Genomic DNA, 16,530 nt, shown 5'->3' with positions numbered 1-16,530 from the left:
CACCACGTTTCACTGTTGGGATTGTATTGGGCAGGTGATGAGCAGTGCCTGGTTTTCTCCACACATACCTCTTAGAATTATCACCAAAAAGGACTATCTTCATCTCATCAGAACAGAGAATCTTATTTCTCATAGTCTAGGAATCCTTCATGTGTTTTTTTTTTAGCAAACTCTATGCAGGCTTTCATATGTTTTGCACTGAGGAGAGACCTCCGTCAGGCCGCTCTGCCATAAAGGCCCGACTGGTGGAGAGCTGCTGTTATAGTAGACTTTGTGGAACTTTCTCCCATCTCCCTACTGCATCTCTGGAGCTCAGCCACAGTGATCTTGGGGTTCTTCTTTACCTCTCTCACCAAGGCTCTTCTCCCACAATTGCTCAGTTTGGCTGGATGGTCAGGTCTAGGAAGACTTCTGGTGGTCCCAAACTTTTTCCATTTAAGGATTATGGAGGCCACTGTGCTCTTAGGAACCTTGAGTACTGCAGAAATTCTGTTGTAACCTTGGCCAGATCTGTGCCTTGCCACAATTCTGTCTCTGAGCTCCTTGGCCAGTTCCTTTGACCTCATGATTCTCATTTGGTCTGACATGCACTGTGAACTGTGAGGTCTTGTATAGACAGGTGTGCGCCTTTCCAAATCAAGTCTTATTAGCTTAATTAAACACAGCTGGACTCCAATGAAGGAGTAGAACCATCTCAAGGAGCATCACAAGGAAACGGACAGTATGTGACTTAAATATGAGTGTCTAAGCAAAGGGTCTGCATGCTTATGACCATGTGATATTTCAGTTTTTCTTTTTTATTAAATTTGCAAAACATTCTACATTTCTGTTTTTTTTTCAGTCAAGATGAGGTGCAGAGTGTTGGACACAAACTAATGTGAAAAAAATGAACTTTTTTTTAATTTACCAAATGGCTGCAATGAAACAAAGAGTGAAAAATGTAAATAGGCCTGAATACTTTCCGTACCCACTGTAGGTGTGGCGTATGATGGTAATAAAAGTGCCTCAGTGTGACGTGTGATGGTCACAGACGCATTGGTGTGGCGTGTGATCGTGACAAGGCGCATCTATGTCGCATGTGATGGTGACGGGAGTGCATCGGTGTGGCGTGTGATGACCACAAAGGCTCATCAGTGTGGCGTATGATGGTCATGGGGGCGCATTGATGTGGTGTTTGATGGTGACAGGGGAGCATCAGTGTAGTGTGTGATGGTAACGGGTGCATTGGTGTGAGTGATGGTCATGGGGGCTCATATGTGCAAGTGATGATGATGTTATACCTAGGTATGGCGTATGATGGTGATGGAGACGTCTCTGTGGCGTGTGATGGTCACGGGGCGCATCTATGTCACGTGTGATGGTGACGAGGGGGTATCGGTGTGCCGTGTGATGGTGACAAGGGGGCATCATTGTACCGTGTGATGGCCACTGAGGCGCATCGGTGAGGTGTTTGACGGTGACAGGGGATCATTAGTGTAGTGTGTGATGGGGCACATTGGTGCAAGTGATGGTAATAGGGACGCATAGGTGCAAGTGATTGTGACGGGCTCATTGGTGTGAGTGAAGATTATGTAGGCGCATAGAGGTGCAAGTCATGATGATGGTTTTGCCTTGGTGTGGCGTGTGATGGTAAATGGCACATTGGTGTGGTGTGTGATGGTAACGGGGACGCAACTATGTCGTGTGTGATGGTTACGGGGGCGCATCAGTGGGGTGTGTGATGGTCACGGGGGCGCATCAGTGTGATGTGTTATGGTAACGGGCGTATCGGTGTATCCATACAATACTGTGACTAGTGTAACATAGGGTGCTGGCTCCTGGCCATTCGGACCTTGTATATCAGACATTTCAGTCTGGTTTCCGGAGGGTGAATGTTGAGGGTCTCTTGTCCTTGGGGTGTATATTATTGCCATTACCACAACAGATATATCTGGAATTTTACGACAGTTGTGTAATAATCTCTTCTCTTCTTCTCTCCCATCGCTGCCACAGAGCGACGGCCGCTGTCCCTACCAGGTACCCAGCCGCCATTGTTAATATTATAGGGTGCAGGGGGTATACACATATAAGACATCGGGCTGGAGATGGGGAGAATATTTGTATAATACCCTGACAGGTATGCAGGATACTGGGGGAGATATAGTCCCTGTATATATGTGTTATATACTGACGGTATACAGGAGACCGGGGGGGATATAGTCCCTGTATATATGTGTTATATACTGACAGGTGTACAGGACAACGGGGGGTATAGTCCCTGTATATATGTGTTATATACTGACGGTACACAAGAGACCGGGGGGATATAGTCCCTGTATATATGTGTTATATACTGACAGGTATACAGGAGACCGGGGGGATATATTCCCTGTATATATGTGTTATATACTTACAGGTGTACAGGACACCGGGGGGATATAGTCCCTTTATACAGTGGTATATACTGACAGGTATACAGGAGACCGGGGGGATATATTCCCTGTATATATGTGTTATATACTGACAGGTATACAGGAGACCGGGGGGATATAGTCCCTGTATTTATGTGTTATATACTGACAGGTATACAGGACACCGGGGGGATATAGTCCCTGTATATATGTGTTATATACTGACAGGTGTACAGGACACCGGGGGGGTATAGTCCCTGTATATCTGTGTTATATACTGACAGGTGTACAGGAGACCGGGGGGATATAGTCCCTGTATATCTGTGTTATATACTGACAGGTATACAGGAGACCGGGGGGATATATTCCCTGTATATATGTGTTATATACTTACAGGTGTACAGGACACCGGGGGGATATAGTCCCTTTATACAGTGGTATATACTGACAGGTATACAGGAGACCGGAGGGATATATTCCCTGTATATATGTGTTATATACTGACAGGTATACAGGAGACCGGGGGGATATAGTCCCTGTATATATGTGTTATATACTGACAGGTATACAGGAGACCGGGGGGATATAGTCCCTGTATATATGTGTTATATACTGACAGGTGTACAGGACACCGGGGGGGTATAGTCCCTGTATATATGTGTTATATACTGACAGGTATACAGGAGACCGGGGGGATATAGTCCCTGTATATATGTGTTATATACTGACAGGTATACAGGAGACCGGGGGGATATATTCCCTGTATATATGTGTTATATACTGACAGGTATACAGGAGACAGGGGGGATATAGTCCCTTTATACAGTGGTAAATACTGACAGGTATACAGAAGACCGGGGGGATATATTCCCTGTATATATGTGTTATATACTTACAGGTGTACAGGACACGGGGGGATATAGTCCCTGTATATATATGTGTTATATACTGACAGGTATGCAGGACACCGGGGAGATATAGTCCCTGTATATCTGTGTTATATACTGACAGGTATACAGGAGACCGGGGGGATATAGTCCCTGTATATATGTGTTATATACTGACAGGTATACAGGAGACCGGGGGGATATAGTCCCTGTATATATGTGTTATATACTGACAGGTATACAGGAGACAGGGGGGATATAGTCCCTTTATACAGTGGTATATACTGACAGGTATACAGAAGACCGGGGGGATATATTCCCTGTATATATGTGTTATATACTTACAGGTGTACAGGACACGGGGGGATATAGTCCCTGTATATATATGTGTTATATACTGACAGGTATATAGGACACCGGGGGGATATAGTCCCTGTATATATATGTGTTATATACTGACAGGTATATAGGACACCGGGGGGATATAGTCCCTGTATATATATGTGTTATATACTGACAGGTATGCAGGACACCGGGGGGATATAGTCCCTGTATATATGTGTTATATGCTGACAAGTATACAGGAGACCGGGGGAATATAGTCCGTGTATATATGTGTTATATACTGACAAGTATACAGGAGACCGGGGGGATATAGTCCGTGTATGTGTTATATACTGACAGGTGTACAGGAGACCGGGGGGATATAGTTCCTGTATATACTGTATGTGTTATATACTGACAGGTATACAGGAGACCGAGGGGATATAGTCCCTTTATACAGTGGTATATACTGACAGGTGTACAGGAGACCGGGGGGATATAGTCCCTGTATATATGTGTTATATACTGACAGGTATACGGGAGACCGGGGGGGGGGGGTATAGTCCCTGTATATATATGTTATATACTGACAGGTGTACAGGAGACCGGGGGGATATAGTTCCTGTATATAGTGGTATATACTGACAGGTGTACAGGAGACCGAGGGGATATAATCCCTGTATATATGTGTTATATACTGACAGGTATACAGGAGACCGGGGGGATATAGTCCCTGTATATATGTGTTATATACTGACAGGTATACAGGAGAATGGGGGATATAGTCCCTGCATATATATGTTATATACTGACAGGTATACGAGAGACCGAGGGGATATAGTCCCTGTATATATGTGTTATATACTGACAGGTATACAGGAGCCCGGGGGGATATAGTCCCTTTATATATATGTTATATACTGACAGGTATACAGGAGACCGAGGGGATATAATCCCTGTATATATGTGTTATATACTGACAGGTATACAGGAGACCGGGGGATATAGTCCCTGTATATATGTGTTATATACTGACAGGTATACAGGAGACCGGGGGGATATAGTCCCTGAATATATGTGTTATATACTGACAGGTGTACAGGAGACCGGGGGGATATAGTCCATGCATATATATGTTATATACTGACAGGTATACGGGAGACCGAGGGGATATAATCCCTGTATATATGTGTTATATACTGACAGGTGTACAGGAGACCGGGGGGATATAGTCCCTGAATATATGTGTTATATACTGACAGGTATACAGGAGACCGGGGGGATATAGTCCCTTTATACAGTGGTATATACTGACAGGTGTACAGGAGACCGGGGGGATATAGTCCCTGAATATATGTGTTATATACTGACAGGTATACAGGAGACCGGGGGGATATAGTCCCTTTATACAGTGGTATATACTGACAGGTGTACAGGACATCGGGGGGTATAGTCCCTGTATATATGTGTTATATACTGACAGGTATACAGGAGACCGGGGGGATATAGTCCCTGTATATATATATGTTATATACTGACAGGTATACAGGAGACCGGGGGGATATAGTCCCTGTATATATATGTTATATACTGACAGGTGTACAGGAGACCGGGGGGATATAGTCCCTGAATATATGTGTTATATACTGACAGGTATACGGGAGACCGAGGGGATATAATCCCTGTATATATGTGTTATATACTGAAAGGTATACAGGAGACCGGGGGGATATAATCCCTGTATATATGTGTTATATACTGACAGGTATACAGGAGACCGGGGGGATATAGTCCCTGTATATATGTGTTATATACTGACAGGTATACAGGAGACCGGGGGGATATAGTCCCTTTATACAGTGGTATATACTGACAGGTGTACAGGACATCGGGGGGTATAGTCCCTGTATATATGTGTTATATACTGACAGGTATACGGGAGACCGAGGGGATATAATCCCTGTATATATGTGTTATATACTGACAGGTATACAGGAGACCGGGGAGATATAGTCCCTTTATACAGTGGTATATACTGACAGGTGTACAGGACATCGGGGGGTATAGTCCCTGTATATATGTGTTATATACTGACAGGTATACGGGAGACCGAGGGGATATAATCCCTGTATATATGTGTTATATACTGACAGGTATACAGGAGACCGGGGAGATATAGTCCCTTTATACAGTGGTATACACTGACAGGTGTACAGGACATCGGGGGGTATAGTCCCTGTATATATGTGTTATATACTGACAGGTATACAGGACACCGGGGGGTATAGTCACTGTATATATGTGTTATATACTGACAGGTATACAGGAGACCAGGGGGATATAGTTCCTGTATATATGTGTTATATACTGACAGGTATACAGGAGACCAGGGGGATATAGTTCCTGTATATATATGTTATATACTGACAGGTATACGGGAGACCGAGGGGATATAATCCCTGTATATATGTGTTATATACTGACAGGTGTACAGGAGACCGGGGGGATATAGTCCCTGAATATATGTGTTATATACTGACAGGTATACAGGAGACCGAGGGGATATAATCCCTGTATATATGTGTTATATACTGACAGGTATACAGGAGACCGGGGGGATATAGTCCCTTTATACAGTGGTAGATACTGACAGGTATACGGGAGACCGGGGGGATATAGTCCCTGTATATATGTGTTATATACTGACAGGTATACAGGAGACCGGGGGGATATAGTCTCTGTATATATGTGTTATATACTGACAGGTATACAGGAGACCGTGGGGATATAGTCCCTGTATATATATGTTATATACTGACAGGTATACGGGAGACCGAGGGGATATAGTCCCTGTATATATGTGTTATATACTGACAGGTATACAGGAGACGGGGGGGATATAGTCCCTTTATACAGTGGTAGATACTGACAGGTATACGGGAGACCGGGGGGATATAGTCCCTGTATATATGTGTTATATACTGACAGGTATACAGGAGACCGGGGGGATATAGTCCCTGTATATATGTGTTATATACTGACAGGTATACAGGAGAACGGGGGATATAGTCCCTGTATATATATGTTATATACTGACAGGTATACGGGAGACCGAGGGGATATAGTCCCTGTATATATGTGTTATATACTGACAGGTATACAGGAGACCGGGGGGATATAGTCCCTTTATACAGTGGTAGATACTGACAGGTATACGGGAGACCGGGGGGATATAGTCCCTGTATATATGTGTTATATACTGACAGGTATACAGGAGACCGGGGGGATATAGTCCCTGTATATATGTGTTATATACTGACAGGTATACAGGAGAACGGGGGATATAGTCCCTGTATATATATGTTATATACTGACAGGTATACGGGAGACCGAGGGGATATAGTCCCTGTATATATGTGTTATATACTGACAGGTATACAGGAGACCGGGGGGATATAGTCCCTTTATACAGTGGTAGATACTGACAGGTATACGGGAGACCGGGGGGATATAGTCCCTGTATATATGTGTTATATACTGACAGGTATATAGGAGACCGGGGGGATATAGTCCCTGTATATATGTGTTATATACTGACAGGTATACAGGAGAACGGGGGATATAGTCCCTGTATATATATGTTATATACTGACAGGTATACGGGAGACCGAGGGGATATAGTCCCTGTATATATGTGTTATATACTGACAGGTATACAGAGACCGGGGGATATAGTCCCTTTATACAGTGGTAGATACTGACAGGTATACGGGAGACCGGGGGGATATAGTCCCTGTATATATGTGTTATATACTGACAGGTATACAGGAGACCGGGGGGATATAGTCCGTGTATATATGTGTTATATACTGACAGGTATACAGCAGGAGACCGGGGGGATATAGTCCCTGTATATATGTGTTATATACTGACAGGTATACAGGAGACCGTGGGGATATAGTCCCTGTATATATATGTTATATACTGACAGGTATACGGGAGACCGGGGGGATATAGTCCCTGTAAATATGTGTTATATACTGACAGGTATACAGGAGACCGGGGGGATATAGTCTCTTTATAAAGTGGTAGATACTGACAGATATACAGGAGACCGGGGGGATATAGTCCCTGAATATATATGTTATATACTGACAGGTATACAGGACATCGGGGGGTATAGTCCCTGTATATATGTGTTATATACTGACAGGTATACAGGACACCGGGGGGGGTATAGTCACTGTATATATGTGTTATATACTGACAGGTATACAGGAGACCAGGGGGATAAAGTCCGTGTTTATATGTGTTATATACTGACAGGTATACAGGCCACCGGGAGGTATAGTCCCTGTATATATGTGTTATATACTGACAGGTATACAGGAGACCGGGGGGATATAGTCCGTGTATATATGTGTTATATACTGACAGGTGTACAGGAGACCGGGGGGATATAGTCCCTGAATAAATGTGTTATATACTGACAGGTATACAGGAGACCGGGGGGATATAGTCCCTGTATATATGTGTTATATACTGACAGGTATACGGGAGACCGAGGGGATATAATCCCTGTATATATGTGTTATATACTGACAGGTATACAGGAGACCGGGGGGATATAATCCCTGTATATATGTGTTATATACTGACAGGTATACAGGAGACCGAGGGGATATAATCCCTGTATATATGTGTTATATACTGACAGGTATACAGGAGACCGGGGGGATATAGTCCCTTTATACAGTGGTATATACTGACAGGTGTACAGGACATCGAGGGGTATAGTCCCTGTATATATGTGTTATATACTGACAGGTATACAGGAGAACGGGGGGATATAGTCCCTGAATATATGTGTTATATACTGACAGGTATACAGGAGACCGGGGGGATATAGTCCCTGTATATATGTGTTATATACTGACAGGTGTACAGGAGACCGGGGGGATATAGTCCCTGAATATATGTGTTATATACTGACAGGTATACAGGAGACCGGGGGGATATAGTCCCTGAATATATGTGTTATATACTGACAGGTATACAGGAGACCGGGGGGATATAGTCCGTGTATATATGTGTTATATACTGACAGGTATACAGGAGACCGGGGGGATATAGTCCGTGTATATATGTGTTATATACTGACAGGTATACAGCAGGAGACCGGGGGGATATAGTTCCTGTATATACTGTATGTGTTATATACTGACAGGTATACAGGAGACCGGGGGGATATAGTCCCTGTATATATGTGTTATATACTGACAGGTATACAGGAGACCGTGGGGATATAGTCCCTGTATATATATGTTATATACTGACAGGTATACGGGAGACCGGGGGGATATAGTCCCTGTAAATATGTGTTATATACTGACAGGTATACAGGAGACCGGGGGGATATAGTCCCTGAATATATATGTTATATACTGACAGGTGTACAGGACATCGGGGGGTATAGTCCCTGTATATGTGTGTTATATACTGACAGGTATACAGGACACCGGGGGGGTATAGTCACTGTATATATGTGTTATATACTGACAGGTATACAGGAGACCAGGGGGATAAAGTCCGTGTTTATATGTGTTATATACTGACAGGTATACAGGCCACCGGGAGGTATAGTCCCTGTATATATGTGTTATATACTGACAGGTATACAGGAGACCGGGGGGATATAGTCCGTGTATATATGTGTTATATACTGACAGGTGTACAGGAGACCGGGGGGATATAGTCCCTGAATAAATGTGTTATATACTGACAGGTATACAGGAGACCGGGGGGATATAGTCCCTGTATATATGTGTTATATACTGACAGGTATACGGGAGACCGAGGGGATATAATCCCTGTATATATGTGTTATATACTGACAGGTATACAGGAGACCGGGGGGATATAATCCCTGTATATATGTGTTATATACTGACAGGTATACAGGAGACCGAGGGGATATAATCCCTGTATATATGTGTTATATACTGACAGGTATACAGGAGACCGGGGGGATATAGTCCCTTTATACAGTGGTATATACTGACAGGTGTACAGGACATCGAGGGGTATAGTCCCTGTATATATGTGTTATATACTGACAGGTATACAGGAGAACGGGGGGATATAGTCCCTGAATATATGTGTTATATACTGACAGGTATACAGGAGACCGGGGGGATATAGTCCCTGTATATATGTGTTATATACTGACAGGTGTACAGGAGACCGGGGGGATATAGTCCCTGAATATATGTGTTATATACTGACAGGTATACAGGAGACCGGGGGGATATAGTCCCTGTATATATATGTTATATACTGACAGGTATACAGGAGACCGGGGGGATATAGTCCCTGAATATATGTGTTATATACTGACAGGTATACAGGAGACCGGGGGGATATAGTCCGTGTATATATGTGTTATATACTGACAGGTGTACAGGAGACCGGGGGGATATAGTCCCTGAATATATGTGTTATATACTGACAGGTATACAGGAGACCGGGGGGATATAGTCCCTGTATATATATGTTATATACTGACAGGTATACAGGAGACCGGGGGGATATAGTCCCTGTATATATGTGTTATATACTGACAGGTATACGGGAGACCGAGGGGATATAATCCCTGTATATATGTGTTATATACTGACAGGTATACAGGAGACCGGGGGGATATAGTCCCTGTATATATGTGTTATATACTGACAGGTGTACAGGACATCGGGGGGTATAGTCCCTGTATATATGTGTTATATACTGACAGGTATACAGGAGACCGGGGGGATATAGTCCCTGAATATATGTGTTATATACTGACAGGTATACAGGACACCGGGAGGTATAGTCCCTGTATGTATGTGTTATATACTGACAGGTATACAGGAGACCGGGGGGATATAGTCCCTGAATATATGTGTTATATACTGACAGGTATACAGGAGACCGGGGGGATATAGTCCCTGAATATATGTGTTATATACTGACAGGTGTACAGGAGACCGGGGGGATATAGTCCCTGTATATATATGTTATATACTGACAGGTATACAGGAGACCGGGGGGATATAGTCCCTGAATATATGTGTTATATACTGACAGGTATACAGGAGACCGGGGGGATATAGTCCCTGTATATATATGTTATATACTGACAGGTATACAGGAGACCGGGGGGATATAGTCCCTGTATATATGTGTTATATACTGACAGGTGTACAGGAGACCGGGGGGATATAGTCCCTGAATATATGTGTTATATACTGACAGGTATACAGGAGACCGGGGGGGTATAGTCCCTGTATATATATGTTATATACTGACAGGTATACAGGAGACCGGGGGGATATAGTCCCTGAATATATGTGTTATATACTGACAGGTATACAGGAGACCGGGGTGATATAGTCCCTGAATATATGTGTTATATACTGACAGGTATACAGGAGACCGGGGGGATATAGTCCCTGTATATATATGTTATATACTGACAGGTATACAGGAGACCGGGGGGATATAGTCCCTGTATATATGTGTTATATACTGACAGGTGTACAGGAGACCGGGGGGATATAGTCCCTGAATATATGTGTTATATACTGACAGGTATACAGGAGACCGGGGGGATATAGTCCCTGTATATATATGTTATATACTGACAGGTATACAGGAGACCGGGGGGATATAGTCCCTGTATATATGTGTTATATACTGACAGGTATACAGGAGACCGAGGGGATATAATCCCTGTATATATGTGTTATATACTGACAGGTATACAGGAGACCGGGGGGATATAGTCCCTGTATATATATGTTATATACTGACAGGTATACAGGAGACCGGGGGGATATAGTCCCTGAATATATGTGTTATATACTGACAGGTATACAGGAGACCGGGGGGATATAGTCCCTGTATATATATGTTATATACTGACAGGTATACAGGAGACCGGGGGGATATAGTCCCTGTATATATGTGTTATATACTGACAGGTGTACAGGAGACCGGGGGGATATAGTCCCTGAATATATGTGTTATATACTGACAGGTATACAGGAGACCGGGGGGATATAGTCCCTGTATATATATGTTATATACTGACAGGTATACAGGAGACCGGGGGGATATAGTCCCTGTATATATGTGTTATATACTGACAGGTATACGGGAGACCGAGGGGATATAATCCCTGTATATATGTGTTATATACTGACAGGTATACAGGAGACCGGGGGATATAGTCCCTTTATACAGTGGTAGATACTGACAGGTATATAGGAGACCGGGGGGATATATTCCCTGTATATATGTGTTATATACTGACAGGTGTACAGGACATCGGGGGGGTATAGTCCCTGTATATATGTGTTATATACTGACAGGTATACAGGAGACCAGGGGGATATAGTCACTGTATATATGTGTTATATACTGACAGGTATACAGGAGACCAGGGGGATATAGTCCGTGTTTATATGTGTTATATACTGACAGGTATACAGGACACCGGGGGGGTATAGTCACTGTATATATGTGTTATATACTGACAGGTATACAGGACACCGGGAGGTATAGTCCCTGTATATATGTGTTATATACTGACAGGTGTACAGGAGACCGGGGGGATATAGTCCCTGAATATATGTGTTATATACTGACAGGTATACAGGAGACCTGGGGGGATATAGTTCTGTATATATGTGTTATATACTGACAGGTGTACAGGAGACCGGGGGGATATAGTCCCTGTATATATATGTTATATACTGACAGGTATACAGGAGACCGGGGGGATATAGTCCCTGTATATATGTGTTATATACTGACAGGTATACGGGAGACCGAGGGGATATAATCCCTGTATATATGTGTTATATACTGACAGGTATACAGGAGAACGGGGGGATATAGTTCCTGTATATATGTGTTATATACTGACAGGTATACAGGAGACTGGGGGGGATATCCACAAATTCTTCTTATTGTATTGATATCACATCATACTGAGACTGTATTTAGATCCTAATAGCTAATGTTGCATTTCAGGGTTAGGCTATATTGACGCGGCTGCTATCCGTATAATCCCATTTGTGAATTCCCCATGAACATACTAACTATCTAATAAAACAAGCTCCTAAGCCTCCCCAACAAGTTTCACCAGGTAAACTGGCTTCATCAGGGGATTGAGGCTACAGGGAGAAATGTGGTCATTGCTTATCTACTATATAATTGTCTAAGGGTCACTTCCGTCTTTCTGTCCTTCTGTCTTTCTGTCACGGATATTCATTGGTCGTGGCAAATCCAAGTCGCTGATTGGTCGTGGCAAGACAGCCACGACCAATCGTCGACGGGCACAGTCTGGAAGAAAATGGCCGCTCCTTACTCCCCGCAGTCACTGTCCGGCGTCCGCATACTCCCCTCCAGCCACCGCTCACATAGGGTTAATGCCAGCGGTAACGGACCGCGTTATGCCGCGGGTAACGCACTCCCACCCTATTAACCCTGTGTGTCCCAAACTATTTACTATTGATGCGGGCCTATGCGGCATCAATAGTAAAAAAATGTAATGTTAAAAATAATAAAAAAACAAAAAACCTGCTATACTCACCCTCCGTAGTCCGCCGAGCCGCTCGCGAGACCGCTAAGTCATCTGGGTAATTTCGCAATGCATCCTGGGGACGGAAGATGGCGGCAGCCGCGCGTGTATAGCCGGAGTTTCGCTGGATCCCAGGGGGTGAGTATATAACACTGTATATTTTTTATTTTAATTATTTTTTTAACAGGGATATGGTGCCCACACTGCTGTATACTACGTGGGCTGTGTTAGATACCGCGTGGCTCTGTGCTGCATACTACATAGGCGGTGTTATATACTGTGTGGGCAGTGTTATATACTATGTGACTGGACAATATACTACGTGGCTCTGTGCTGTATACTACATAGGCAGTGTGATATACTATGTGGGCTGTGTGATATACTCTGTGGGCTGTGCTAGATATTACGTGGCCACTGTTATATACTGTGTGGGCAGTGTTATATACTACGTGACTGGACAATATACTACGTGACTGGGCAATACACTACGTGGCTCTGTGCTGTGTACTACGTGGCTCTGTGCTGTATAATACGTGGCTCTGTGCTGTATACTACGTCGCTGGGCAATATACTACGTGGCTGGGCAATATACTATGTTGCTCTGTGCTGTATACTATGTGGCTCTCTGCTGTATACTACGTCGCTGGGCAATATATTACGTGACTGGGCAATATACTATGTGACTGGGCAATATACTACGTGACTGAGCAATATACTACGTGACTGGGCAATATACTATGTAGCTGGGCAATATATGCTACGTGGCTGGGCAATATACTACGTTTCTGCTGTATACTACGTGGCTCTGTGCTGTATACTACGTCGCTGTGCAATATACTACATAGCTGGGCAATATACTACGTGACTGGGCAATATACTACGTGGCTGGGCAATGTACCACGTGACTGGGCAATATACTATGTGGCTGGGCAATATACTACTTGGCTGGGCAATATACCACGTGACTGGGCAATATACTACGTGGCTGGGCAAAATACTACGTAGCTGGGCAATATACTACGTGACTGGGCAATATACTACGTAGCTGGTCCATATACTACGTGGCTGGGCAATATACTATGTGGCTGGGCAATATACTACGTGGCTGGGCAATATACTACGTCACTGGGCAATATACTACGTCACTGGGCAATATACTACGTGGCTGGGCAATATACTATGTAGCTGGGCAATATACTACGTGGCTGGGCAATATACTATGTAGCTGGGCAATATGGCAATATACTACGTGACTGGGCAATATACTACGTGGGCTGTGCAATATACTACGTGGACATGCATATTCTAGAATACCCGATGCGTTAGAATCAGGCCACCATCTAGTATGTATAATAGTGGGGGAAATAAGTATTTGATCCCTTGCTGATTTTGTACGTTTGCCCACTGGCAAAGACATGAACAGTCTGTAATTTTAACCCCTTTACCCCCAAGGGTGGTTTGCACGTTAATGACCGGGCCAATTTTTACAATTCTGACCACTGTCCCTTTATGAGGTTATAACTCTGGAACGCTTCAATGGATCCTGGTGATTCTGACATTGTTTTCTCGTGACATATTGTACTTCATGACAATGGTAAAAATTATTTGATATAACCTGCGTTTATTTGTGAAAAAAACGGAAATTTGGCGAAAATTATGAAAATTTCGCAATTTTCCAACTTTGAATTTTTATGCAATTAAATCACAGAGATATGTCACACAAAATACTTAATAAGTAACATTTCCCACATGTCTACTTTACATCAGCACAATTTTGGAACCAAAATTTTTTTTTGTTAGGGAGTTATAAGGGTTAAAAGTTGACCAGCAATTTCTCATTTCTACAACACCATTTTATTTTAGGGACCACATCTCATTTGAAGTCATTTTGAGGGGTCTATATGATAGAAAATACCCAAGTGTGACACCATTCTAAAAACTACACCCCTCAAGGTGCTCAAAACCATATTCAAGAAGTTTATTAACCCTTCTGGTGCTTCACAGGAATTTTTTGAATGTTTAAATAAAAATGAACATTTAACTTTTTTTCACAAAAAATGTAATTCAGCTCCAATTTGTTTTATTTTACCAAGGGTAACAGGAGAAAATGGACCCCAAACATTGTTGTACAATTTGTCCTGAGTATGCCAATACCCCACATGTGGGGGTAAACCACTGTTTGGGCGCATGGCAGAGCTCGGAAGCGAAGGAGTGCCATTTGACTTTTCAATGCAAAATTGACTGGAATTGAGATGGGACGCCATGTTTCGTTTGGAAAGCCCCTGATGTGGCTAAACATTGAAACCCCCCACAAGTGACACCATTTTGGAAAGTAGACCCCCTAAGGAACTTATCTAGAGGTGTGGTGAGCACTTTGACCCAACAAGTGCTTCACAGAAGTTTATAATGTAGAACCGTAAAAATAAAAAATCATATTTTTTCACAAAAATTATCTTTTCGCCCCCAATTTTTTATTTTCCCAAGGGTAAGAGAAGAAATTGGACCCCAAAAGTTGTTGTACAATTTGTCCTGAGTACGCTGATAGCCCATATGTGGGGGTAAACCACTGTTTGGGCGGATGGGAGAGCTCGGAAGGGAAGGAGCGCCGTTTGACTTTTCAATGCAAAATTGACAGGAATTGAGATGGGACGTCATGTTGCGTTTGAAGAGCCACTGATGTGCCTAAACATTGAAACCCCCCACAAGTGACACCATTTTGGAAAGTAGACCCCCTAAGGAACTTATCTAGAGGTGTGGTGAGCACTTTGACCCACCAAGTGCTTCACAGAAGTTTATAATGTAGAACCGTAAAAATAAAAAATCATATTTTTTCACAAAAATTATCTTTTTGCCCCCAATTTTTTATTTTCCCAAGGGTAAGAGAAGAAATTGGACCCCAAAAGTTGTTGTACAATTTGTCCTGAGTACGTGGATACCCCATATGTGGGGGTAAACCACTGTTTGGGTGGATGGGAGAGCTCGGAAGGGAAGGAGCGCCGTTTGACTTTTCAAAGCAAAATTGACAGGAATTGAGATGGGACGCCATGTTGCGTTTGAAGAGCCACTGATGTGCCTAAACATTGAAACCCCCCACAAATGACACCATTTTGGAAAGTAGACCCCCTAAGGAACTTATCTAGAGGTGTGGTGAGCACTTTGACCCACCAAGTGCTTCACAGAAGTTTATAATGCAGAGCCGTAAAAATAAAACAAAATTTTTTTCCCACAAAAATTATTTTTTTAGCCCCCAGTTTTGTATTTTCCTGAGGGTAACAGGAGAAATTGGACCCCAAAATTTGTTGCC

At 43.1% G+C, this 16,530-nt stretch overlaps 1 protein-coding gene across 4 annotated transcripts in view; it reads left to right on the top strand.

Annotated features, from left to right (window-relative positions):
• Positions 1 to 16,530, top strand: part of GARNL3 (GTPase activating Rap/RanGAP domain like 3) — a 184,062-nt gene that overhangs the window by 67,240 nt on the left and 100,292 nt on the right. For 2 of the 4 annotated variants that reach the window (XM_069747371.1, XM_069747375.1), the window contains exon 2: positions 1,993 to 2,016. The exons of the other annotated variants lie outside the window; for them this stretch is intronic. In XM_069747371.1, coding sequence (XP_069603472.1) covers positions 1,993 to 2,016 — 24 coding nt within the window. The remainder of the gene's footprint in view (positions 1 to 1,992; positions 2,017 to 16,530) is intronic. 4 annotated transcript variants of the gene reach the window in all.

The sequence above is a fragment of the Ranitomeya imitator genome, chromosome 2 (genome assembly GCF_032444005.1).
Source record: "Ranitomeya imitator isolate aRanImi1 chromosome 2, aRanImi1.pri, whole genome shotgun sequence".
NCBI lineage: Eukaryota > Metazoa > Chordata > Amphibia > Anura > Dendrobatidae > Ranitomeya > Ranitomeya imitator.
Note: the sequence above shows the minus strand (reverse complement) of the source record. Positions and strands in the feature narration are given on the sequence as shown.